The sequence below is a fragment of the Oryzias latipes genome, chromosome 2 (assembly GCF_053564925.1).
Source record: "Oryzias latipes strain Hd-rR chromosome 2, Olatipes_Hd-rR_3.1".
NCBI classification, from domain to species: Eukaryota; Metazoa; Chordata; class Actinopteri; order Beloniformes; family Adrianichthyidae; genus Oryzias; species Oryzias latipes.
In genome coordinates this window covers 18,537,996-18,564,923 of record NC_136238.1, presented here as the reverse complement: position 1 = coordinate 18,564,923, position 26,928 = coordinate 18,537,996, and the positions used below count along the sequence as shown (strand labels likewise).

Here is a 26,928-nt window from a genome sequence, read left to right as displayed (position 1 = left end):
AAAGTTTTTAACTGTCGTTCACGGTAAAAATAGGTTCGTTGCAGAGACAGGACTCGGGCTTTCATGCGAGCTGCTCAACAAAGGTTCCACCTTTTCTGGTTTTTAATCAAAATTCTTTCAAATGTTTTTATTTATTTTTTTCCATAGAAAACAAAATACTTTGACTAAACAATCCAAAATAAAAAAATAATGAAAGATTAGAACAAACACGTCAATTGCAAATCAAAACTGAAACTTGCTGCTCTTTTTTTAAGACACACAGGTAGCGCGTGAGGCTTCATAAACTGTTTTTTAATTGTCAGATTTTACATGTTTTTCTAAATAAGGGCATTGCATTTATGAAAAGAAAGCATGCAGAATTTTATTTATAAATATTTTATTAAGCATTAATTGCATCATTATTATGCCATTTGCCTTCTTTAAGAACAAAAATAGTTTTTAGTTTCATTTTTACCATCAACATGTTATTAACATTAACCTCTTATTTCATATATAATTCAACAGATGTACGTCCATGATTGCAGATGTTCTCTTAAACGTGTAAAAGTCTTTTCGTTTTCAGTCAGATTCTAAATGTGTCTGTATGAGGAAGAAGCAGAGAGTCTAAAGAGTCAACCAAAGAGAGGAAGAACATATGACCACATCCTGACAACACACAAACACAAACTCACACAAGCTCACACACAGTCATCCTCTTTAGATCGAAGACATTTCAGGTGAGCCCATCTTATTTTAATCCTATTTCAATTTAAGAGATCCTTTTTAAATCTGTATTTTAATTGTCCTTATGTATTTGATTTTATTTCAGTGAAGGCCTTTCTTATTTATGCTGGTTTGCATGATATATCTACCAAATAGAGAGGTACGTTTAAAGATTTTAGAGAAGATAAAGTTGATTAAACCGCATCTTTATCATTATTAGATTAAAAAACGCTGCTTCTAAACAATAATCTAATTTTTATTGTATTTTGAAACCCTACAGGTTTCAAATTAAAATGACCTCAGAATCATATTAAAGAGTCAGATCATTTGTTTTTTTATTATTTTTATGTGGAGTTAAAATTTCATACAGTTTAAGTAAACATTAAAGCTGAAATTGTCCCTTTAAGACATGGCGTAGTTTATCATGTCCGGTTCTGGACTCTCAAACGTGTCATGTTATCACATTCACGCTTAGTCATAAAGCTCCATCCAGCTGCTGTGTGGTCTGCTAAAGTTTCCTCTTAACACTGTAAAACTGTTTAAAACTCAGCAGGGCCAGGAATTCAAATTCAACGTGGGGCCAAACTGACTGGAAATGTGACCACAAGAGTTTAAAATCATTTTTTGTGTTAAATTTAGCTGCTCTTTTCTGTAAGCGACAGCCCACACCGCAGTGTTTCAGTGAAAGGTCAATTTCTAAATTTAGTGTGAATATTTTTGACCAATTTTTCTTCTGAAAATGTTGATATTTAAAGCGTACAAAACTGAAAAAGAAACAAAACAGAAACAGTTATTTTAGTCATTCATTCATCTTCTTAGCAGCCCTGGTCACAGGGACATACAGGACAGGTCGCCAGTCTGTCGCAGGGCCACACGATCACACGACCATGCACACTCAGGGGCATTTTAGAGTAACTAATTAACCTATGAAGTAGAGCCGCACGATATGAAGAAAACTTGCGATATGAGTGAACAATATTGCGATAACGATAAAATTTGCGGTACATAATAGCACAACGACCAAAAACATAATTCCCATTTCATTGCAACAGTTTAAAATTTATACTCCAAATGACCCTCGTCGAGGTCGGATGCAAACATCTAACATAAAAGGGCTCGTCTGATTGGTCAACAACGTGAAAGGCACCATCCGATTGGTCAAATGCATAAATAGATTTATTTGATTCGTTAAATGCTTCAAGCTGCCATAAGATTGTTTTAGCACATTTAAGGCAGGCATTTATTGCGATTTTTGCTGACTTTTGCAATATGCCTATTGCACAGCTTGATATTGCGATAACGATAAATTTGCGGTATATCTGGCAGGCCTACTATGAAGTATGTGTTTTTGTTTGGTGGGAAGAAGCCGGAGTCCCCGCAGAAAACCCACACACGCACGGGAAGAACATGCGAGCTCCACACAGAAAGGTCCCCCATTGGTGTTCTGCTTCAGGTCCCCCAGCCGGGACTTGAAGTGGGGGCCTTCTTGCTGTGAGGCAAGGGCGCTAACCACTGCTCCCCCTTTCAACCTTACAAAATAAAAGCCCTTAATTATTAGATAGTGGTTGCAAAGAGTCATTATCAACAGTGTCCTCAAGCAGATATTAAAAGCGAATAGGTTTCTGTGCAAACAATCAATCAACAGCTGACTCTGATCACTGTTATTGATCTCGCTGCCTATGTGTCCCTACAGAGCCCCATGAGAGCACCGCTCACATAAACATCCACCTGCTCCTCACACATGAAGTCATGTCAGTACACCCACTCGGAGCCAAAAGGTGTGCATGACAGCATGTCTGACTTGTGGGCCTTTTCTTCATCGTCTCCTTCTCCTCCCATAACCCCCCACCCCACCCTGTCGCATTCCCTACCCCCCCTCTCTTCTTTCTCATTCTCGAAGGACCATGGAAGCCCATCACCCAACAAGGTTTTCTATTATTTGATGTATTAAATCTGCGATCTTATTGTTTTATATATCTACATGTTTCTAACTTTTGTTTTTGTGTCCAGGTGTCCTCCCCTCACCCTTATCTGCTGTCCCCAAATCTTTTACCCCAGAGCCAGTTATCCTCATTCCAATTCCCCCAACCTCAGGTCACGTCCCCTCACATGCCCCACCCTCAGGCTCAGCTTTTCTATCAGGCCCCAGCAACATCCCCTTCACCCCACCTAAACTCCCCCCAGGCCAACCCCCTTCTCTTTGCCCAGTCTCACTGCCCCTCACCACAGTTCCGAATTCCAACTCAGCACCCCGCTTTCCACCAGAACCCTAATCTACAGCTAGACTACTCCGACTGGAACAAATGTGAGTCGTCCTCCGAGCTCTCCTGCTTCCACAACGACTTTGCCTTCCAGGTAAGAACCAGTTGGGGCTGACATCATCCCAGCTAAATCTGATTACTCGCATATTAAAATGGTTTCTGATTTGAAACAGTACCCTACAGCAGCTGAGCTGGATCTTCACCTACAGAACCAGAACCTGCTCAGCAATGGTGGGACTCCCCACAGAGATGAAATGGAGACCACAAACTCCTACGACGCTCACCCACTGCTCATCAGTGACTCACTTGGTGTCAGCCACAGCGCAGGGCCCCCGGCTCCTCTGCTGAACTCAGGTGGCACCATGGGCAGATGGAGCTCCTCGTCTGCAGAGGACTACCCAACCAACCAGTTCTACTATGATAATTACAACGACGGTAATGCCTCTCAACCCTTCTGTAGCCCCACCACTCCTGGGCCAAGCCCACATTACCCTCAAACCCCGGCCGTCTCCAGTCCAGGTCCTCACATGCACCTGAGGACAGACCGGACTGGGTTTCACGCACAAACAACTCCACAGCTGAGCAGAAATCAGACCATGGGCTGCGGTCCCAACAAGCCTGACACCTACTACCTGAGCTCTGACACGAACCAGCAACAACATCAAACGAGCCCACACTTCTCCCAGAGCCAAGCTGATACGATTGAGGACTTGATCGGTTTCCTGAAGGGCGCTGTGAGCTCCGAGAACAGCTTCTCCTGCCTGGGAAGAGGGCCGCTTGCTAGCAGTAGTGACTCAAGTCAGGGCCTCTCTGCCGATGTGACCTGCAGGGTGCAGGGTGGAGGACGAGGAAGAGGTCGAGTAAGTAAAAAAATAAAAGTGAATACAAGTTAAAAAAAAAGGGAAAAGAAAACATGATTAAGCATTCAAAATACAAATCAAACCAAAAAAAATTCCACCTAAAGTAGCTCGAAGTTCTTCACAAATAAACATTTTCCAATTTTAAACATCAAAAACAAGAAAAAAAATGTATGAAACACCCCCCTCCCTCCCACACACACACTCACACGCAACATGATGAAGCATAAAATGAGACAATGTCAGCACACACTTAAAAAACACATTTTTATTTATTTTTTGTCCATTCAGGTGAATCAGATGCAACTTGAAAAAAGAAGTGAAGTTCCTGATCCCAGGTAACCTGCAGTGATGATAAAACTATAAACTTTTACAAATATATATCTATGCGCTTAGACTTATCCATGTGTGTGTTTGTGTTGTAGGCTTTTGTGTGTGGTGTGTAAACGAGAGTTCAGAAGCCTGGCAGCGCTGAACGGGCACATGCGCTCCCACAGCGGTTTCAAGTCTCCAGCGTGGTTAAAGAAGGTCCAGAGCAACGCCAAAGTAAATATTAGTTGAAGTAAATGGATGTAAATGTATGGATTTATCATTATTTGAATACAAATACTTTAGAATAACTCAAGGTTACTATTTTAATGTCCAACTCCAATCATGTTTTGATCTATTTGAAAGCGTTCATGATGGTCTTTTAATTATGAATATGCCATTTTAGCCAAAATAAAAATAAAATCCTGTGTTGTATTTTTGGACATAATTTCTGCAGAGTGGCAGAAGTTCATTAGAATTTCACCTCTGAGTTGTGTGGGGACTGTTGGCGTGGAGTAAGCCTTCCCTAATTCCCCATCATCCATCTGTTATCTGTTAACTTACAGCCCCTTACAACCCCAAGCTAACAGTAGCAGTGCAACAAATATCAGATATCAGAGCAATGCAGCCATACAGTATTGAGCCAGATGCTTGGACAAGGAAAACAAAAGATGTACACAGATCTCAGTCTGCAAATGGATACATCAGAATAGAGCGGAGCAGGGAGCTTGTGGCCCGCTGAATGTAGCGCCCTCATCACTACTACAAACTGCGTTTTTTCGTCTGCTCTTGATTCACAATGATTTGAATAAAGAAATACTTAGAAATGTAATTTTAAGAATAATTTTCTTAATAAATGTCCTCCGTCATCAGGAAAAATGCCTAAGGAACATTTTAAAGACACCAAAAACCCAATTTTTTTGGAGGGGGTCTTTAAAAAGAACTCATTATTCAAGTCTATGAGTACAAGCGACAAACAGTTTATCTAGATTTTTGGATGTTTGCCCTGTAGTGACCTCAGTCTTAAAAAAAAAACAATTCTCCTTCCTGCTGTCTTTTAGGACTGCTCCCTTCAGAGCTCAGCCTCTATGGTGATGCCTGTTTCTGTTCCTGTCCGTACAAAAGAAACGCTGGCGGCCTCTAAGAGCAGACAGAGGAAAGGCATCGCCCCTCTGCCAGCCGTCAGAGGAACGCTCCTCTATCGCAGCCTGATGCTCATGGAGGAGGAGAGGGAGGAGGAGGAGGAAGAGGGGGGAGGTCATTACAGACCTCCCCCAATGTTATGTCCACTGAGGGCCGGGCCAGGGTTGTACTGCTGTCTCAGCCCCGTTAGGCTGAGAGCAGAGACGGTTCAGTTACACAGTAAGTTATGTGAAAAACACTGTCAACCATCTGACACTGAATGCGTTGAACTCAGCTTTGCAGATTTTATACTGCAAAAGGACTATTGTGACCTAAAAACAACTGCAGGACTCAACAAAAAGGGGTTTAATACCAAAAGCAGACCTCTTACTCCCCATATTCTCAAAAACTGACGAGAATTTCTAAATCACAGGTGATTTGGATGATCCTGTTGGCCCGGCAACATTCTGTCCTCAACCTGAAACACTAACATCAAGAAAAATTCAACCGTATGTAGCCGTAACTGTGCAAAATGATTATTGCTGCAATGCTACTGTCTGATAACCAGGAATGAAATCATCACAGGCGCATTAATTTGGGGCGGAGCTTCCAGGCTGACATCCCACCTCTCCGGAATGCAAAGTACACACAGTTAGACTCCCACAATGCACTTCTAGCCTGGAGGCCGTTGGACAAGCTAGAAGATCCTGTCAATCAACAGAGAGGTACGCAAAAATTAAGAGATGAAAATAATTAGGAGGTTTATTTTGGGGGGGATTTGGAGAATTGTGATTTGTTTGTACAGTCCAGGCCCTGCTGATGATGGCTCAGTCCAGTCTGGTCCCAGGAAACGGAACCAGTCCAGAACACGCCCTCCACATCCTGTCAGAGTGCAAAGGAGACTTTCTGGTACAATCTTGTGGAATGTTTGGATGTAAAACATATGTCTGCTTCAGTTTTAAAAAAAAACTCTTTCTGATTTTTTTTTTATATATGTTTTTTAACTTTGTAAATGTATAACATACAATGCACCTATTTTTCTACATTGTTAGCAGGTGAGTATAGAAGCATAATATAATGGAACTTAAGCGGGCTTCAGGATTGTGGGGCACTTTGCCTGATGGAAGTCTTAACTGCTGTCATACTGTAAATAATAAAAATGTCCTCAAAGAAACATGCTAGTAATATATTATATATAATTATTTTATATATTTTATATTTAACTAGCTTTAGGCTTTTTTGTTATACATTTGTTTTTAAAAGATTTTAAACTTTTAAAAAGTAGATCTAAAAATCACAATACAAACACAGAAAACCAACACAAATCCCAAGAGTTTTAATACACTCACCCAAATCTTGAAGTAAAAGAAAATACTTTGGTGCCACAAAATGAAAAGAATAAAAAAAAAGCAAAGCAGCTGTGCTTTAATAATAAATCGGATTATTCTTAAGATCCGTGTGAGACAATAAAACATCTTTTGTAGAACTGTGTGGAAAAATCCCTCTAAAGTATTAATACAAACTGTAAATGGTGTATACTCATATAGCACTTTACTACCTTCCTAGAAGGCGCTTTCAGTTACAGTCACCCATTCACCCACACACATTAGAGCACTGGTGCCAACCTGTAACCGCCAGGTCTCATGTGGGGTTTAGTGTCTTGCCCAAAGACACTTTGACACATGGGCGTGGAGAGCGGGAAGTGAATTTGTGATTTTCCGATCGGAGGTCAATTGTTCTCCCTCTGCACCACGGCCGCCCTTTGTAAAGGACCAAGAATTTGGAAAACCAGAGAGAAGTTTTGAGGGAAAGACCTTAGAACGAGACATTTCTGTCAATTGTTCAAGATATTGTAACTACAAATATTAATAACTTGGTTGTCCATTTGAGTAACGTCTATGTAAACGCGTCCTTATGTGCGTTTCTGGCTTACGCATTTAAAAGTCTTCCGCTACGCAAGTTTTTAGCCCATTTCTGGGCTCTACATACAAAACACGCACCAAATGCACGTGTTAAAAGTTTAACTAGTGGAATCTGCGACTTGGATTTGGCCGTGACACATGGATGACGTCCTTTTTAATTCACAGAAATACCAAACGTTTGAAATTGATCATGACGGAGACATTAATAATTGCGGTTTGACACCAAGTCTTTCAAAAGTCAGACTAGAGCTGTGAAAGAAAAAGCCTGGAGCAAGATTGCCAAGATTTGCCTCGCTTTGACAGTTTTCACCAAGCTTCTTCCAACTGTAGGTACATGAGTTAGTAACAGTCCAGTGTGAACACCATATAGTAAAAGCGTGCCAAAGAATGCATGTTTAGTGCGCTCTTGAACGCACCACAGATACCTGTGTGTACACAACATAAGACTTGTGATTTGCATCGCAATTATGACATCAGATGTTATCAACTGTAGTAAAACAATAAAAAAGGACAGCTGCATGACAATGTAAACGCTGATTTAAATCCGTTTTCTTTCAGCTGACAGTGGAGAAGCTGCTGACAACACCAAGGAAGAGTCAAAATGGTGAGCTTCAACTCCTACTCCACTTCATAAAGGGCCCTGATCTACTGCGCAGAAGCTTTTAACTCACAGGTTCATCTTCCTTGTGTTGTAGGTGTTAGCTGGAGTGCAGCTGAGAAGAGGCTTCTGACCAAGTCCCTGCAGCTCCATCGTAAAGACTTTCGCAGTGTCTGCAAATCCGTAAGCAAGACTTACAAAGCGCCACGTCTCCCTTGTAGTTAAATAAGAAGTTATCGACTGCTCCCCCACCACCTCTATGTCCCCCATCTTAACCTGTCTAACATCCCACTCTCTTCCTCTCTCTTCTTTTTTTATGTCCGGTCCAACAAGGAATGCATATAAATATAATTATAACGAATAAAGCTTAGCCTCAAACACAAAAGAGGTTTGTAAAAATATACACCTCGTGTGTCAGAAGATCCATAAACCCCTAATGAAGCAGTAAAATGTGTCCAATACAAGAGGCTCCGATCTGTTTGCTCAGCTGTTGTACAGGACAAGTTAAAAATAAAGTTCTAAGTCATACAAGTTAACGCTGAAAAGAAAAACATCCAGTACCAATTTTAAATCATTAAGTCCTCCTTAAAAAAACCTTTAGATATTAGTCTTCATCAATTTGTAGAAATTCTAGAACAAAATGTCATTGATAAGTAGCCCTGAACATCGGATTTTCCTTTTCCTTTTCCTTTTCAAAGGTTAAGACCAAGTCTCTGTCGGAGTGTGTCGAGTTTTATTACCTGTGGAAAAAGAAGTTGAATTTGAGCTTGAAAACCAAAACATGCCTGACTGTCACCCTGCCGGACAAAAATGTAAGAATCACACACTTTTTCTTTTTTTTACAGTTAATTAATTTATTAATGAAAAGACTGTTAAACTTGTGTGGATAGTACCAGGACAATGAACACTTGATATTGGGTATAACAACTACACGGTTCTGTGTGCAATGATAAATAAATAAGATGAGTAGACTTAGAGAAAATTAATGCCATAGTCATTACTACCGTTATGGGGGGAAACGGGCTGTCTAAGGATAAAAAATGGGCAAACTTTGCAGGTGGCCCACGTGAAATATTAAGATCGTAGACCGCTAAGTGAGCCTGTAGAGGAGGTTGCAAACATTGAAAAAACACACAAGGGTAAGTCAGGGTAAAGTAGGAGAGACATTTGGATTTTTCATTGTTTTGACCTCCCCCATATCCTGCAGACTGCTCAAGGGACATGTTAGTGCTCTGTGCTCATAGTCTGACTGTTAGAGATGAGAAAATAAGGCAATCAGAGCATGGTTTGTGTCGGCATCCTAGGGTCGTTCTGCGTGCAGTTTCATATCCCATTTGGCTTTCTGAACGCAGCCCATTAGAGGTCAATACTCACACCTTTCTAATGACTAGAGTTTGGCGTTAGGACACTGTACCACAGCATCACCCGTACGTCACTAGAAACTTACAGTACATTAGCCTTTCTGATATTTCATGATACTCTTACCTCACGGACGACAATGGTACGTTCCATTTTCACGATGTCCCTTGAGGTGGCGGCATGAGCCTCAAAGGAACTGCAAGACAGACCTGCACTCCACAACCCTTCAGGGGCCCTGATAACCTAAAAACCCACAGCTCCCAGATGGTTGAATGTGACTAAGGGTTTAGCTTGAACCTGTGGATCTTGGGTCTTGACTTGCTGGTCATCAGTTGGTGCATGATGGGGGATTTATTGGCTTTTTTTCAAAATGTTCACTTTGTTTTGAAAATTAACCGGAGATTTACTTTTTTTTTAAGTTAAGGACCCAATTGGTGACTTGACAGTCATGTCTTTCAACTCTGATTGGAGCATGTTGACCTTTACTTAGAACCTGACCAGAGTCTCGATTGCCTTGTTAGTCCTTTCCCTGACTAAGTCTATTTGAACCTCAGAGGAGAATCAACTTGGGATTGTTGGTCTTACTAAGGGAATTGCTGACCTTTACTTGATATCCCTGTTGGAGATTTGATGGCCTTGAAATTTTTGTCTCGTACCGGAAGTTGACCAGTTCATCTCTCAGCATATTCCTACAGGGGTTGCCACAGGTGGTTTGTCAATCCTTTTTTGGATTTAAAGTTGAGACTTGTTGGCTTTGATAGGAAACCTGGTCTTGGAACTTGCTAATTTTGACTCTAAGTTCTGTAACTTAGTTGGTTTTAGCCCCACCTAAAGTTGGAATTCTGCATTTTATCGTAAGATCTGAGATGAGACGGGGAGACCACATTAATAACTTGAAAGCCTTACTTTGTGGGACAGAGCTACAGTCAAAAACACGTAAATTAGGAAGCTATGGTGCTAAAGAAGTCTGATATTAAACGTGTATTTTGTTTTAGAAATGATCTTTGAAAAGGTGGATTTATAAAATAATCCTGTACATGCTAACCCACACCTTTCCCACGGAAAAACACTCAGATGATGCAGCTTAGAGTTAAAGTGCTTATGTTCAACTGGACCAAAGCATACCAGTCCTGCATTTCATATTTTTAACCCTTGTGCTATCTTAGATGACCCCACCCTTGCATTGACGTGTTCTCCCTACTATGATAAAGGTGGATAAAGGTGGAAAGATTTCATGTAATCCATGGACACCAGTGAGGTTCACAAATCATTGAAGAAAAAAAGTTCAGAGCACTGTCTAGTGGGTCTAGATGACCCAACTCCCCAAAAAAGTGCCTAGGATAGCACAAGGGTTACAGCGTGTATGAAATACAGACCTAAGAAGCGGTCCCGTTCACCACTGCCCACAATTTTACATGTTTAATACAACAAAAATCTCACAGTGCTGACATCATAAAATACATTAAAAATAACTTTTAAATAAATCACTCCTCATATCGTGTTTGGAATCTTAGCTAGAGAATGGCAGCAGTTAGGTAAAATGACCTCCACAACGGCGATTACCACATCCTACCATGCTTATTACCATAGCACAGTGCTTGCTGTTACCAGAGATTAACCAACACGAGCATGGAAACAAACCAAGGGGTGTTACAGCGAGCTGAAGTTTCAGTTTCCATTAAGTCAATCAGTTTGGCCTTTCAGGTCAGTGAACACAAATGAAACTACAGGCGGAGTGAACAAAAACCACTAAAACCAAGTTCCTCTTATCACTCCACATGCAACAGTAACTCAAAGCACACATGGAAACACACCAAGAACGCCCACTTCCTGCCATAGCCTTCACGATTTTGAGAAGAACTGTGACATGACATTTAAAAATGCAAAGTGTTTGAGTGTGTCAGTGCGGTCAAACATCAAACTTTTTTTTTTCCATTTGAGAATTTAAAACTTCTCAGAAACAAACTTTGATTATAAATTTTTAGTTTATTTTTTTTTTCAATTTCAAATTAAAAGCACCTACTCCACATTAACTATTGCTATTAAATCTGGCTGATTTTATGTTTTGAAATTAGATTATTATTAAAATTTAAATGAATTATAATCCAATTCATTTAAAATTAGATTATCATAAGATTACCGGATATCAAATTTCTAGTCCGAGTTTATTTTTACAGCCAGAAGTTATCAAAGTACTGTACAGAATAAAACCAAAGTTTAGTATAAAGAAGAACAAGACAAAAAAAGAGTACCGGTGCCTCATTTGATTACTGCAAAAAATGATAATGAAATAAAATATTTAAATAAAATGTGAAAAAACTAAATAATAATAAACTTAATATGAGAGTGGAAAAAGCAGTGAAAAAGAGTGAAAAAATGATGTTGAGCAACAGTCAAATAAATTGAAATAGTTTGAAAAAAACATATTAATCTTAATTAAATGGGATTTTCAAATTAACCGTACACTTCAACTAAAATTTTTAAAGACTGTATTTGCAAAGTATAGTGGAAAAGACATATTTGGCATATATCAATCATCTCAGTTCTGGAAAGCAAGGGGGGAGGGGTCACTAAGTCTAGTTTTCATATGCAGTCAATAGTTTTCACATTGTAGCTACTTTTTTGGTTAATTTCTTCATGCAGATCTCCTCTAGAGCTGTGATGTTTTGGGAGATGCTGTGCAACATGGATTTTAACACCTCTAAAGATTTTCTCAGGGGTTGAGATCTGTAGACTGTATGACCTTTAAATATGTCATATGACTCAACTCCCTCATTTCCCAGGTGTTGTGTTTGGGATCATTGTCATGCTAAAGGATCCAGCCACGTTTCATCTTTGATCCTCCTGCTGATGGAAGGAGGTTTTCACTCAAAATCTCACCATACATGGTCCCCTTAATCCTTTCATTTACATGGATGAGTCGTACTGGTACCTTGGATACAAATCAGCATTTTTTTTCTTCACCAAACACAAGTTGAGTTTTGACCAAGAAGGTCTATCTTGGTTTCATCTGACCATATGAGGTTCTTCTACTCCTCTTCTGGATCATCCAGATGCTCTAGCCATGCACATGTGCAGGATTAAGTAAGCAGACACATCTGGCACTGTAGGATTTGAGTCCCTGGCGGTGTAGTGTGTTACTGATGATAGGCTTTGGCCTTAGCTCTCTGCAGGTCATTCACTGGGTCCCCCTGTGTGGTTCTGGGATTTTTACACACTGTTTTTGTGATCATTTTGACCCCACAGGGTGAGATCTTTCATGGAGCCCCAGATGGAGGGAGATGATCAGTGGTCTTGTATGTTTTTCATTTTCTAGTAATTGCTCCCACAGTTGATTTTTTCCCATCAAGCTGCTTACCTACTGCCAAATCAGTCTTCCCAGTCTGGTCCAGGTCAAGAATTTTGTTTCTGGTGTCCTCAGACAGCTCTTTGGTCTTAGCCATAGTGGAGTTTGGACTGTGATAGTTTGAGGGTGTAGACAGGTGTCTTTTAACCAATTGAAACAACATGTCCAGGTTCAAGCAGATGGCAAAACCCACACAGGTCAGGGCCAAAAATCCAAACAAAATATAAATCCAAATACCAACAACACTGGATTTAAAGGCTTATACATACTACATCCTAGTTATGGGCAGATTATAGAAGAGGTGTCCCAGCTGATGAGAATTACCAATAAGCAGGGTGAGGCTGGTGCACAATCATTACACTACCTGAAGGGAATCAAGAGTTTTAAAAAACGCTTTTAGCATTTGGTGTTCCCCCTGGACTGTCACTGCCACTAACACATGTACTCACAGTTAGAAGAGGTTTGGTGTGAAATGTTGAAATGGTTCAAATGTTGCGAATCTTGCTCCAGGCTTTTTTCTTTGATAGCTCTATTCCGATACATGAAAGACTTGGTGTCATGGAATTCCAACTGGGCACAAACAGCAATGATTAGGTATTCTGTTTTGAAAACGACCAAATCCGAGCCAATGATTGATTAAAGTTCGACAAGTTTAACTTTCAATGCGCGCTCAATGGCTACAGGTTATGTACGTAGAGCCGGAAATTGGACTTAAAAACTTGCTTTCTAGACTTGAACTCAAAAGAAAATGCCTTACTTCAGGCTCCCTCAAAATGAAACCACTTCAGTTTCCACTTTTCTGCTATACGGACATCGCCATGTGACAGTGATTGGTTCAAGTCGGTTTGAGTTAACATTGCTATGGAAACCACTGTTGCCTATCAGGCGTAAGCTTGTTGGAAGTCCACATCCCTTTGACTGAAAGCGGGCTCATGAGAATCTGTCAATCAAATTTTCTAGGTGGGGGCCAGCGAGCACCACATGCTTTTACCGAGGCATCTGATTGGTCAGTTTATAACTTGAATAACTTGTGATAAAGAAAAAATATCATTAAAAGAAAACGTGGATCAGCAAGAATATGATAGGAAAAAGGTATCAGAGCAAGAATGGCAAATATTAATGAAAAAGTTAAAGCTGTTTATTTCTCTATCGAAGTCTATGGGATTTTGGTTTCTTGGAGCCAGCAGGTACTTGCTGTTTGGAACGCCAGGGGGGAGGGGTCACTGAGTCCAGTTCAATTATTCTGTCAATGGTTTTCATAGACTTTTCATTGACAGTGTCTGCTTAAATGTGCGTTGCCAAGATTGATGTGAATTATGCCAAAATGAACTAAAACATTTCCAGTGACAGTTCAGAGAAGAATTGGTAAGCCAACCTCAAAATCAAGAAAGCTCAACACAAAACAATAAAAAATGTCCAGTTCAGGTCCTAAGACAAGAAAACACCCAAACTGAGCAGATTTAGAGCAAATCCAATCTCAGATGGAGGATCAAGCCTTTTATTCAGGCCAAACATTACTTTTTAGTCCTAATCCCTCATGGTTATTATATTTGTTTACATTTTTCTCCTTTATGTTTTTTCAGAACCAAATATCATCAAAGTCTGCAAAAGCAACATGAAGCTCTGGACAGGCTACGCACTACTTTTGAGCATATAACATACATGCACACACAAATGTGTATATATATATATATATCTATATCTATATATATATATAGATATATATATATCTATATATATATGTTATCCACTTATCCTAAAAGGTAAATGTAAAATATGTAGAATTTGTATTTATGACTAGATACACAAATGTAAAAGTTACTCTTGTTTCACTTAGTTTAACCTGTAAACATGGTATTTTTTTATGGATTTTTTTTTGTATATTTTCTCTGTAAATGGAAAAAGAAGGAGCTTCAGTGGATGACTACACATCTTCAGATTTCCTGTTGCAGAAGTTGGAGGTTATTTTTCTTCTTTTTTCCTGTCAAATCTTTGTTTTCAGCCTGAGGGGCCTGATGCTGGACAGCGGTGTACTTATTACTTTCTAAATGAAAAACAAAAGTAAATATGAGACGCCTGAAGTTTTTTTACTTGTCGGAATGCAGCTACTGAGTAAATAAACTTGTAGGCAAAGATTAGCTCTTTGGAACCAAACTAACATGAACCAAAGGACTGAAAATCTATGTCAAATAACACAACCTCACGCTCTGAGTGGATGTTAATAGGCCCAGGTTTGGTTTCATAGCATCTCTAGCTGTTTCCAGGCCACAATATTAGTAAAATCTAACACGTTTAAGCTTTAATAAATCAGGAAAGTCAAAGATTAAGTCATTTAGTCAAGGAACGAAGCAGAATTATATGAAAAAAATTTTTTTTTCATATGTTTGAGGACTTTTTTAAGCATCAAAGTAATATAGCTTAAGAAAAATGTTCTTTACATTTTGTTCCGTTAGTCAAAAAAAAAAAAGTCGAATATTAATCAAGATAATTTTTATGTTTATTTAAAAAAAATATATCTATATATATTTTGTAAATGCTAAGGATGTTTCTTATCCAGATTGTTGCCAAAAAAACAAACACAAAAATGATATTTTATGGGGTAAAAATGACTATGTTTTACAAATGTCAAACTATTTCTTTTTTAAACTAATGGTGACCTTGTATTTAAGTCAGTATTTGTATTTGTGATGTTACTGAAATAAAATCTTTCTAAAGCAAATGTTTCTAGTTTTGGTTTTATTAAAAAAATAATGTTGAATACTTGTCTTTACTTTTAAATGTTTTTTTTATGTGTCTTTCATGTGTTTGGTATGTAAAAAAATGCGCTCTTCAACTCTCTACATTCCTTTCTAATCCTGAGTTTAGTGGATTTGTCAAAGTTTCCTGAGCTTGCTGGGAGCTTCAGGCCACTCATAAAGTTTGACTCCTCCTCATTCCAAAGGTCCTCCTGCCAGTAACCAGGACTGGATAGTGGGAGAAAAAGGAGCCCGTCATGGGAGCGGAGGAGCAGGAGGATGACAGAGCTCCTCCGGGGAGGGAAAAGCAGCAGAAAAGTTCAAAAGAAGTCTATTTCAGCATCCTGCCGGATAGATATGAACCGCTGATTGAGGAGGAGACAGAGGAGGAGAGGAGGAGGAGGAAGGAGGAGAAAAAGGAAAAGAGGAAAAAGAAATACAAGACTTATCGGAAGGTAAGATTACACTGAGATAATAATTTAAAATAATTTAATAATGTTTAAAATGATAAATCAGTGAAAATACTTAGTAAAGGGAAGAAACTTTATATTCAATCAAAAAAAATTTCTTTAGCACAATAAAAATATATATATATTTTTTTAATATTTATATATATATATTTAAAAAAAATATTTAAAATCTTAAAGTTTAGTAAAAACTAAAACATGCAAAGCTGTTGTTGCTTTACTTTTATCAGCACAAACGCAATACAAGATCCTGTCTGTAGGCATTTTAACTTTATCAAACATTTACTCTACTCTGTGAATCTGACCTTTGACTCCCAGTTTTCTTCTGATAACAAAAACTACAGATGTATACAAAGAAAGAAGAAATTTTTTTTCCAGTAACCCTTGTGCTATCTTAGGCACTTTTTTGGGGAGTTGGATCATCTAGACCCACTAAACAGTGCGCTGAACCTTTTTTCTTCAATGATTTGTGATCTTCACTGGTGTCCATAAATTACATGAAATCTTTCCACCTTTATCCACCTTTGTCATGGTAGGGAGAACACGTCAATTTGAGGGTGGGGTCATCTAAGATAGCACAAGGGTTAAGAGATACTTTTTGGTTACAGAACTACATATTCTGCACAGAACATTTTAATTCAACCTCAGCAACCTTGGATGTCAACACCTTATGGTGTCCATATCCTGGTCTCACCTTTGACTTATATTTGCAGCAATGCTATTTGCAGGAAGAACCTTTGTTTTTGTCTGTAAAACCCTGGCCAATATGTGAAAGCAGTTTTGCAGGAGTTTGTTCATTGCTACACAGCATGTTTAATAAATAGAATGCTGGTAAAAAATGTCAATACGTAGTAACGTGTGGTGCCACTTATGACCGCTAGATGTCAGTATTTCTCCACTTTTTTTTCCTGCTGTTGTTGTCTTCTGGACTCTCCTAGACTGGATTTTATCTTTAATCCGCTCAAAAAAGTAACAGTAAAGTTCAACAAATTATTGAATTGTTACAAAAAAGAGATGTTAGTGTGTTTTTGCTGTTATAATTGATATTTATTAAATGTTGAGAGTGGGATTTATGTTTTAGATTAAGAATTATGTAATGTTCTGAAATGGGACGTCCATCTGAATAAAAAAAATCCCACCTAACCTATTTTTAAAGTATCATCCTTGACAAACATTTGTAGTCAGAGTAGATCAGATGGGTACAATTCAAACAGAAACACAAAAAGGAGATCCTAGCAGAAAAGAATACCAGAAGAGAACTGTTCTCTATTCTATCAGAGTATCCTTTGCTGAAGGAGGAAAAGATCTCCTTTCCGTTGCAATTAGCTGAATTCAAGCATCCTTTTTCTGTCATTTCACTCAGCAGGAGTTTAAAAGTGACCCAGAGTTAAACCATCCATACTCATATTTTCTTCTTGTTTGGTGCAGAATGTAGGAAAAGCTCTGCGCTACAGCTGGCGCTGCCTGTTGGCCGGTCTACAGAACATGGCGACCACATACTCCACGCCACTCTCGGCTGTAGCCACGGTGGTGACAGAGATCAACCAAGCCAGCAGCAGTAAAGCATCATGGGAAGCAGAATGATAACGATGAAGGGATCCCGAGATTGAACCAATGACAAAAGCGTGTTTACATGTTTGTTAGCGTGGGGCTGTGGTTTATTATTCTGTGTCTTTGTTATTATACTGTGAGTTTTTAGGATTGAACAGAGATTGCAGAGTTTGTAAGTCCCATTTTGAAAGTCCAAGCCTTAAGTCTCTGGACTCAAGCCCATATCCACAGCATTTTTTATCCGCTCCTGATTCCGATTGATTATGAATAAAAAATACTCATGAATCCCATTTTGTGCGGAATTTTCCTTCTACATGTCCTCCATCTTCAGAAAACTGCCAAAGGAACAGGTTAAAAACACAAAAAACAATGGAAAAGGTAAGAATAACTAAAGTGAAAACAGGGCTGTAAAGTAAATATTCTATTAGAACTAAGATTGTTCTGCTTTTCATACATAGCTGTTCTAACCCTTGTGCTATCCTTGGCACTTTAACATTGGGAGTTGGGTCATCTAGACCCACTAGACAGTGCACTGAACCTTTTTTCTTCAATGATTTGTGAACCTCACTGGTGTTCATGGATAACATGAAATCTTTCCACCTTTATCCACCTTTGTCATGGTAGGAATAACATGTCAATGTAATGGTGGGGTCATCTAAGATAGCACAAGGGTTAAATACCTGTCTTTGCTTTTCATTATTCTGTTTTGCAGCTTAGTAACTTTTTTATTTTCTCATCATTTTAAAAAAAACATTTTATTTATTACATAAATGTGTTCTTAAATGAAAGAAAAATTTACGCAAAAATATTAAATTGCTTGATAAAAATAGTTGAGTTGCATTTACTTAAAATTTTTGAAAATATTTTCTCTTTTTCTGTGGGGGAGTGTCATACTTTGACCAGTGGGTGTCGCTGTTTCCTCGCGCAATGAGCCCTCGCGCTCTCCTTTCTAGGGAAAGAAGGCGGGGGTTGAAACAGCAGAAAGTTCAGCCTAAATGTGACCCGCCTGCTGCCTGGCAGCTCCGCTACTATCCTGTGACAGCAGCAGCTGCTCCCGCAGAGCGCGGAACCCCACAGCAACATGAGCAGCTCCTGAGCATTTCTCCAAACTCCTACAGAAGTCCAAGAACTCCCCGCACGTGGAGCCCAGCCCTGCAGACATGTCCCCTCTGCAGATCTCCGTCTACTGGCGCCTCTCCCTCATTTTTTTCTTCACTTCGTTTCTTTTCTTTGTGGACATTTTTACGGCTGCCAAAGCTGCCGAAACGTGTCGCCATGACAACGACACTGCCGCGTTCTTTTCCCAGCAAGGAACTTTGTCCCCAAAGGTGGAGGTTAACCAATCAGAGCGCGAGGAAGTTTTGGAGGAGGCATCTGATTGGTCCGCGGAGTTGGTGGCCGGAGATGTGAGTGCATTAAAAAAAAAATTAAATGCATTTTTGAAAATTTGATGAGGTTTCCAGCTGCTACAAGCATGGATAAAAATAAATGATGTAAAACCTCTTGTAAAGAACGTTCTTTAGTTTGAAAATTACGTAAACATAAATGAACATGTATGATTTCCATGTAACTATTGATTTTTGTGCAAATAAAAAACGAATTTAGACACACTTCATGGGTAAAAAGAAAGCAGCTGCTAGTGGTGATCAGGCATGCTCATAACAGATTACATAAGATGTCCAGTTTGTTACTGTGCAACACCCACAGTCAAATAATGCTGTCTCTGAGTGTTTAAGTCCAAACTCAGCTGGACCCGGGTCAACTTCTGCACGTGAGTTTGGGGCGGGCGGACTCCATGTGGCTGCTAACAACAATGCTTAAGCTAGTTAATAGAGGCAAATAATTAAAGTGCTATGAATCCACAAATTTTAGAGGACGGAATATAAATTAAAACTAATTTTTAAACACATTTTATAAAACAGATAAAATATTTAGAGAAATCAAAACAAAGCGTTTTAATATACATTGCTATACTGAGATGACAAGTTGTTGTTTTTTACAGCATTGAGATACCAAAGTTAAAGAGTGATGTAATAAAGCTAAATTAATAGAAAAGAGTGAGAAATTCTCATTTCTGATTGATTTGTCTCATCACACTAAAAACTCTAAATAAATTTCACCTAAGCTGGGTTTTTTTTTAACCCAACTCAGAGGTTTAAAAGGGATTCATTATTTTACCCTCAAGAACAAATTGAAAAAGCAGAAATTGGGTTCAAATTTAACCGCTTTAACCTCCAAAAATTTGTATTGCTCCAAATAGTAGTCCAAAAATTTATCCAGATACGAATAACCCAAGATTTGGGTTGAAGAAATAACCCAAATGTTTCAAGTGTGCATCAGGATAACTTTTGTAATGTTTTGTGGACAAAGATAAGATCTTGTAGTTTATTTTTTCTTTTTAGCAAATAATAATTGGTGATGTGTCTTTCTGTCTTTAATGTTTGTCTTTGTGTGTCAGTCAGTGTGTAGCTGGACTGACTGGTTGTCTTATGGTCAGTCTGCCTTCATGATGGGCCTTTTGCTGGGATCTTTGGTGGGCGGAGCATTATCAGACTGGTAAAGCACAAACATGCAGACAGAACATCGGTTTCTTCCAACCGGTAGGAAAGGCAGTTTAAAATAATCCTGATCCAAAACGGTTTGTGCAGGTATGGGAAGCGTCCAGTGCTGCTGGTGTGTGTGTGCGTGCACGCTGTCTGCGGCCTTGTGCCCGTCATCCTTCCTCAGCCGTTTGTCTTCCTCACTGTTCGCTGCCTGACTGGGATTTCGTGCTGCTGCATCAACATTTGTGCCTTCAGTCTAGGTAAGACAGCAGCCTGCGCACACTTCCACTAAGTTTTTGAACTTTTAACCTTAAAGACCCAGTCCAGTAAAATTATGTTTATAACATGTTCTTGTGGCATTTTTCTCACGATGGAGGACATTTATAAACAAAATTGCATTTCTCAATATATCTTTATTCAAAACGTTGTGAATCAAGAGCAGCCGAAAAAAGGCTGTTTGAAAAAGATCACATTTTTAAGTAAATGGTAAATGGTAAATGGCGTATACTTATATAGCGCTTTCTACCTTCTTACGAAGGCCCAAAGCGCCCAAAGCGCTTTACAGTCACAGTCCCATTCACCCAAGCACACACACATTCACACACACATTCACACACTGTAATGTACTGTAATGCAAGTAATTTATTTTGAGTGAGTAATTAATCATGAGCTGTAATTAATGAATACATTTTTAATCTAACCTAATAATTGCTGTGAAAAAACACCATTTGTGACGTGGCACAGTAAAAGATCAACATACTACAAAAAAAGTGTCTTTATGAAGTTTTTTCCAAAAATTAGTCTTTGTTTAATGGTATGTATACCACTTTCCTCCACTGCAACATAGTGAGGTCAGTGCAGGCTCTGTAGCCTTTACCATGACTACGCACTGCGTATTAAATGGTGTACTGTTTGCGAAAAACAATTTAAACTTGAAAATATAACAAGATTGAAGTACTAATAGTTGATTTCATATTTATTTATTTCGTGAGTGACCATGGTATTTCTGGTATCAGAAATTAACGTTGAGCATTATCCCTTACACAATAGTTATAGATTCAAAAAAAAGTGCTGTAATTTGTCTGCAATTAATTAATTGTGATGAATGCGATTACTGGGCCCCAAGCTTCTTGCTCCAAGCTCTCAGCAGGAGGGGAAAGGGGGTGGGGTTGCTCACGGTCCCGCCCACAACCATGAGGTGAATTTCTCATGTACTCCTGCAGAAACTATGTCCTATAAAACCACTCAGGTTTTTTGATTGTGGCTAAAAACAGCATGATCATAATTAAAAGACCACTAGGAGCGATTTTACAATAGATCAAGAGATGATCAGAGTGGGAATTTATGGATGAATCTTGTTTGTCTGTTGCGAGGAATCGTGTTGTGTATCTTGGTGTCTCATCACCATGTATTGGGTGCTTACACACAGCCGTGGAGTGGACCCTTCCTGCTGCTCGGCTCTGGCCGCCCGCCGTCCTGCCGTTTTGCTTCAGCTTGGGGACGATGGGTGGGGCCCCTCTAGCCTGGATCAGCCCCAGCTGGACACACCTGCACCTGACTCTGGCTCTGCCGCAGCTCGTGTGTCTGCCGCTCTTCTTGTAAGCCCTCTCGTCCTTTCCCCTGTTAACTCCTCTTTGTATCTCCTAGACGCTTATTAGTAAAGAATCCTTTTTATCTTTAAGTTCAATACCTGAGTCTCCGCACTGGTTGCTCCTGCAAAAGAGGACAGAAGTTCTGGAGCGTTACCGTGGCAACAGCCCTGCAGATAAACATTGTCTGGACCTGGTAATTTGTGTAGCATTTTCACAGTGAAAGAACTTTTTTATGCAGCTTTGTTTAATCAAACGTCATTTGTGCAGCTGCTGGATTCAGCCCGGTCAGACCTGCAGACGGCTGCAGAGGTGGAGACGGGTGCGCCTGTCAGTGGAGGCCACACCCCCAACGACTTCACCCACTTGAGGCACCCGACAATTCTGTTGCGGCTCTTCGTCATGAGTTATCTGAGGTACCTTGTGTGTTGAGTTTGCAACAAAAGCTGTCCAACAGCGGGGTAAGGTAAAAAAATTTAGAAAAAACGTTGTAGTTTCACAAAAAAGGTTTTTCTTTGAATATAGGTTAATTATTTTAAATAAAATTTCTCTTGTTTTTATGAACAAAATTTCAAATTAAAACACAAGAAAAACAATAAGCATATCAATGTTTTTCAACAATGTTTTAAGAAACAATAAATAAAAAAGTAGTTTAATAAAGTTTCTTTCAAAGTTAAAAACAGCCAAAAATATATCTTTTTCACGTTATACGGGCCACATAATAACATTAAGAACTGAAAAATAAAAAATAAAAGTTGCATTACACAATACTTTCTGCAATGTTGGTGGCATTTATTTATTTAGTGCTTTATTAGAGAGAAGGCATTTATTTTATTTGTCAACTTCACGGCACCAGCTTTGTTTTCTTTTCATAAAAGATATTACATAATAGATAATCTGTTTAGGCGGTCAAAGGTTGCAGGTTTTACAACCCATAAACGAGCCACATCACGTCATTTTGACCTTTGACTTGCTTTTTTTGTCAAATCTGCTGACACACACAACCAAAAAAAAAATTAAAAAATAAATAAAACAGTAAAGCTGGTTAGATGTTCCCGGCTCTGCAATACTCTGATTGGCTTCTGGAAACTTCCTTGAAACAGCTGTTTAGACACGCAGCAGAGTCCTAACTTTTACCTGATAACCAGTGACTGAATAGAGCTGGAACTCATAAACCAGAAGACGTGTATTTGTTTAGCATTCTTGTGTTTATTTTTTAATTAAAAATAAAAAAGATTAAAAAGACACAGGAGCCTCAAAAAAGTCTTCAGGCACAGAAATGAATTCCTCTTCCGTATACTAGGTTAAAAAAGCTAATCTGAGAAAAAAGATAATTGATCAATCTTAAAAATTCTATTATTTGAAGTATTAAAATTTTAATTTAAAAATGCTGCTTTTAAATAATGTAGCTTCTCTCTGGTTACTTGTTACAGTAAAATAAAAATTATTCAAACTTTATTTAATTCCTTCACAAGCAGTTGAAGGACAGTACGTATAACAAGTCAAACTAAAACATTTTGACAGATTTTGGTGTGACGTATCACAGAAAATCTGTTCGAGGTCAGTAACCAACCAGAATTAGGGTTCACCAGATTATAAAGCAGATTTTCTACTTTTGAAGATTTAAGGATTTTAAGTGCGCCTTATGGTCAGAAAATATGGTAAGGGTCACCTAATTTACAAACTTCCTACTGAGATGCACCACAGTAAAATAAACAGTGCTGACATGACACTATCTACTACTACATTTGCTGCATTAAGAGGATCCTATGTGGCACGGGGTGTCTTTTATTTTGAAAGTAAGTCATGTGAACCTTTGTCAAAAGTTATAAACTATTTCATTTTTTGAAGAAAAAAAAGTGTTTTATTCATGCCAAAAAACCCCAAACAAACAAATTCTTTAAGATTGATCATTTTAGTAACAATGACATAAATACAAATACGTGTCTTATTTTTCTAAAAGGTGAAGTCAGACTTTGTGGCTCCTCCTGGGTTGTTGACAGGTTGAAGGCTGCCCCTGGATTAACGGAATTAATCTATCTTAAACTCGAAGTTCAAGCCTCTTTACTTTTTAATTATTTTTGACATTTATTAACCTATTATGCAACATTGTCAACTTTTTTTTCATTTTTTTCTCCTCAGTTTGGTGAGCTGAGGAGAAAAAAAGGTGTAATTGAAGGACTTTTGTGTTGAAATTGAGACGTTCCATTTTAACATCCTCAGCAATGGTCTGCAGGTCCCAACACGTTTGACGGTTTTTTCTCTTTTGGTTTCTTTCTCTGCTCCAGTGCTGCATCTGCGCTGACCTACTTTGGGATTTGCATGAACATCGGCTCGTTTGGCGTCGGCGTTTACACGGGCCAGTTCTTCTCCGGTCTGTCGGAGGCTCCCTGCCTGCTCGTGCCACTGGTTCGGTTGGGACGTCGGCCGATCAGCGTGCTGTCTCTGTTCCTGAGTGGCGCAGCCTGCTTTGTGTCATTACTGCTGTCCAGATACCACTGTGAGCAGATAAAGTCCTTCATACCCACCTACATCAATGATTAAATAGGCTGTTAACTGGTTGATTAAAGGTAGACCTCTGATCGGAAGGTTCTGTTCCTGTCTTGTCTGCTCGTGTGTCAAAGTGTACTTGGGCAAGACGCTGAACCCCACATTGTGTCTGTAAGGCTACAGAGATGCCATCAGTGCGTGAATGTGTGCGAGAACGGATGAATGGGCCTTTAAGTCCCACTTAAATTAAGACTGATGTTTTTAGCCAAAATCAAAAAACCTGTGATGTTTTATAGGACATAGTTTCCCAACCCTGGTCCTCCGGGAAACCCTGCTCAAGCACATGTTTCTTTGATGACTGTCATTGAGCAGCCTGGTAACATGGAAAACACGTAAGACATAGTGCCCCGAGGACCGGGGTTGGGAAACACGGATCTAGAACATAGTTTCTGCAGTAGTAGTAGTAGTTCGTTAGAAATTCGCCTCTGAGTTGTAAGCATCCCCTCCCCCATCCACTGATGTACGCTTGGAGCAGGGCCCATCGTATATTTTACTGAACAAAAAAAAAACATTTTCCCGTCTGCTGGTGATTCACAACATTTTGAATAAAGAAGTACTCTGAAATGCAATTTTTAGCTTAATTTTTTTTTTGATATGGCCTCCATCACCAGACAAACCTCACATAAAACATGTTAAAACAGGATTTTTAACGCCGTGAGTCTTTAGAGCAAGGTAGAAAAGCGCTAATAAGGTATACGCCATTCACCATAAAACCTCTTAACTGGAATTTGGAGGTTTAATTCACGCCGTGTGTCCTCATTATCTTATAGGTCCCCCAGTGTTGGTGATGAGTCTGGCTCTGCTGGGAAAGCTCTGTATCCTAGCTACGATGTTCATTTTCAACCTGTACAGCATAGAGCTGTTTCCCACTGTTGTTAGGTACGAAACAACCCCACCCTATGTAAATGTCAGCGATTTTATTCAGAAACGTTTATCTTTTTCTCATCCAGACAGCGCTGCATATCTATGGTCAACCTGTCTTTCCGCCTTGGCTGTCTGGCCACGACGCTTGTGCCCCCGAGCCCGAGCGGCGCCATCTCGTTGGCCGCCATGATCGTGTACAGCAGCGGGCCGATCTTAGGCTGCTCTCTTTGCCTGCTGCTGCCGGAAACCAGCGGCCTCCCGCTGCCAGACTCTTTGGATGATTGTCACAAGCAGCCCAAGTCACACCCACTAAACATGGGCGCCCTCTGGAGGTGGTGGTGAGTATGCACTACTGTTGCCTGTTTGATAGAGGTCAGACTGAGTGGGAGTGTTGATGTTCTGTTGCACTTGTGTGTTCTCAGGAAGCAACTTCACGGCCAGCCTCCGACAAAAGAGCGCCCCCTTCCTGACAAGGACGACAAGCACTCAACAACACCTTTTATTTGAGTTTTTATTTATCGCACTCGACTTAGACCAAAGAGCCACAGAAACAACAAACACTAGTTTATATTCTTGTGATTTCAATTTTTTTGAAGATTTTTGTTAACATTGTTGCTTAAGTGGATGTTTTCTTTTTTAAACTGTGTTATTGAACAATTTTCATAATTTTGTTCATGCTGCAGCCACACCAATCTACTTAATTTAGATCAAATCTGGAAGCTGTCAAGAGGGAAAGCAGCCCCACTGCGAGGCTGCATGTTACAAAGAGAAGCTGATGGGCCGCTTTGGGTTTCTTTAGAGTTTAAAGTCTTGCAAAGTCCAAACACAGCACAAAAAAACGGTGAGATAAATCAGTTTGATTCATGAGCAGAGCACAAGAGAATGACTGCGACTTTGCATTTTGATATTTTTTTATTGAAAGTAGGGAAAAGATTCACTTTAGGCATAAAACTTATTTTTTTTGTGGAGTAAACATTAGAACCCTGAACTTTGTCTTGTTTAGGTTTCTGGTGGAAACAGGGTAAGAAAAAAACTAGACCCCTAAAACTGGGCATTTCCGTCACAACTATGCAGTCTGAATGTCAAACTTTGGGTCAAAAAGGAAGATAAAATGCTCAAGATTGTCAAAAACGGGGTGAAAGGATATGTTGCCTCATCCTACTAAAGCAACCAGAAAGACAAAAAACCAAAAAAAAAAAGTGGGAAAAAATGCATTTTTACATTCCGGTAGACAAAAACACGACGATAGTGTACTAAAAAGCCCATGAATCATGTGAATGATCTAAGAAAATGTATTATAAATTGTATTTTTTTTAAATCATGTTTTATGTAAAGATGATTGTAACTCATAACTTGCTAGGGTGTCGCTTTACAGAAACCACACAAGGCTCTATAGCAAGTGCGAGGAAAATCATGACACCATATTCATTTTATGTAAGTTTTAAAGTCTATTAAGAGAATTTTGTATTTTTTTTTATTATATTTCTTATAAGTTTTGGCAATTTAAGAACAAATGGAATGTGTGGACTTTTGTCTTTCATGGTGGTTGGTGGGTAAAGATGTGCTCAAATGTGCTGTTTGCTCATGTCTTTACATACTGGAATGGTTGCTTTTGCACAGGTGGCATAGATGAAGTTTTTCGAGTTGTTTTTGGTATGAGACAGGGGAAGTGGTTTTTAAAGTTGTCCTCCATTTATTCACTGAGAGCTATCACAGCCAGAGGTGATAGCTTTTTCAGATCTTCGACAGTAAAAAATAATCATAAAACCTATTTTCCCTTGTGCTATCCTAGGCACTTTAACATTGGGAACTGGGTCATCCAGACCCACTAGACAGTGTGTTGAACCTTTTTTCTTCAATGATTTGTGAACTTCACTGGTATCCATGGATTACATGAAATCTTTCCACCTTTATCCACCTGTGTCACGGTACGGAGAACACGTCAATGTAAGGGTGGGGTCATCTAAGATAGCACAAGGGTTATTCTATTTTATGAATGCATTTTTTTCTCTGAAGCAGCAAAATCACTTTTGTGTTTTTATTAATAACAGTTTTTTTCATTAATTAAAGTATCACCTTTGTGTAATTGTGTGAACTTTATTTTCTAATAAAATAAGAAGGCAGAAGCATCGGACGGTTGCTTCCCAAGTCCA

At 39.1% G+C, this 26,928-nt stretch overlaps 3 protein-coding genes across 9 annotated transcripts; all 3 read left to right on the top strand.

The window, feature by feature from the left end:
* Positions 1-16: 16 nt before the first annotated feature.
* On the top strand, positions 17-15,665 carry LOC105355612 (uncharacterized). 5 transcript variants are annotated; one of them, XM_023964386.2, is made up of 16 exons: positions 578-716; positions 809-862; positions 2,396-2,629; positions 2,713-3,057; positions 3,137-3,823; positions 4,112-4,158; positions 4,246-4,366; positions 5,191-5,491; positions 5,685-5,760; positions 5,837-5,976; positions 6,057-6,160; positions 7,732-7,777; positions 7,869-7,954; positions 8,470-8,583; positions 12,377-12,426; positions 14,060-14,146. In XM_023964386.2, exons 3-15 carry the CDS (start codon positions 2,444-2,446, stop codon positions 12,413-12,415), a joined length of 2,292 nt encoding a protein of 763 aa, XP_023820154.1. In that variant the 5' UTR covers positions 578-716; positions 809-862; positions 2,396-2,443; the 3' UTR covers positions 12,416-12,426; positions 14,060-14,146. The 5 variants fall into 5 exon arrangements, with proteins under 5 accessions (XP_078799375.1, XP_023820154.1, XP_078799382.1 ...); XM_078943249.1 differs by lacking the exons at positions 578-716; positions 809-862 and adding an exon at positions 17-83; XM_078943256.1 differs by lacking the exons at positions 12,377-12,426; positions 14,060-14,146 and adding an exon at positions 15,418-15,665.
* LOC110016177 (required for drug-induced death protein 1) lies at positions 15,469-17,519 on the top strand. Its single transcript, XM_023964409.2, has 2 exons — positions 15,469-15,666; positions 17,107-17,519. Exons 1-2 carry the CDS (start codon positions 15,469-15,471, stop codon positions 17,260-17,262), a joined length of 354 nt encoding a protein of 117 aa, XP_023820177.1. The 3' UTR covers positions 17,263-17,519.
* Positions 17,520-18,230: 711 nt separating this feature from the next.
* si:dkey-190l8.2 (solute carrier family 22 member 6) lies at positions 18,231-26,861 on the top strand. Of its 3 annotated transcripts, none has more exons than XM_011483019.4 (10): positions 18,231-18,635; positions 19,692-19,785; positions 19,878-20,032; positions 21,202-21,370; positions 21,455-21,557; positions 21,632-21,777; positions 23,650-23,861; positions 24,682-24,790; positions 24,862-25,113; positions 25,198-26,861. In XM_011483019.4, the coding sequence occupies exons 2-10, from the start codon at positions 19,736-19,738 to the stop codon at positions 25,280-25,282; spliced, it is 1,281 nt and encodes a 426-aa protein (XP_011481321.1). In that variant the 5' UTR covers positions 18,231-18,635; positions 19,692-19,735; the 3' UTR covers positions 25,283-26,861. The 3 variants fall into 3 exon arrangements, with proteins under 3 accessions (XP_011481321.1, XP_004066544.2, XP_078799393.1); XM_004066496.5 differs by having other exon boundaries at positions 18,240-18,635; positions 19,688-19,785; XM_078943267.1 differs by lacking the exon at positions 18,231-18,635 and adding an exon at positions 18,944-19,000 and having other exon boundaries at positions 19,688-19,785.
* Positions 26,862-26,928: the final 67 nt, after the last annotated feature.

Bases quoted from the DNA above. Each gene is read 5' to 3' on its own strand.
- LOC105355612 (XM_078943249.1), top strand. From the start codon at position 2,444: ATGAAGTCATGTCAGTACACCCACTCGGAGCCAAAAGGTGTGCATGAC. The intron at 7,955-8,469 runs GTAAGCAAGACT...TCCTTTTCAAAG, and splicing joins TTCGCAGTGTCTGCAAATCC to GTTAAGACCAAGTCTCTGTC. The intron at 8,584-12,376 runs GTAAGAATCACA...TTGACCCCACAG, and splicing joins TCACCCTGCCGGACAAAAAT to GGTGAGATCTTTCATGGAGC.
- LOC110016177 (XM_023964409.2), top strand. From the start codon at position 15,469: ATGGGAGCGGAGGAGCAGGAGGATGACAGAGCTCCTCCGGGGAGGGAA. The intron at 15,667-17,106 runs GTAAGATTACAC...TGTTTGGTGCAG, and splicing joins AATACAAGACTTATCGGAAG to AATGTAGGAAAAGCTCTGCG.
- si:dkey-190l8.2 (XM_004066496.5), top strand. From the start codon at position 18,390: ATGTCCCCTCTGCAGATCTCCGTCTACTGGCGCCTCTCCCTCATTTTT. The intron at 19,786-19,877 runs GTAAAGCACAAA...CGGTTTGTGCAG, and splicing joins GGCGGAGCATTATCAGACTG to GTATGGGAAGCGTCCAGTGC. The intron at 21,558-21,631 runs GTAATTTGTGTA...TCATTTGTGCAG, and splicing joins ATAAACATTGTCTGGACCTG to CTGCTGGATTCAGCCCGGTC.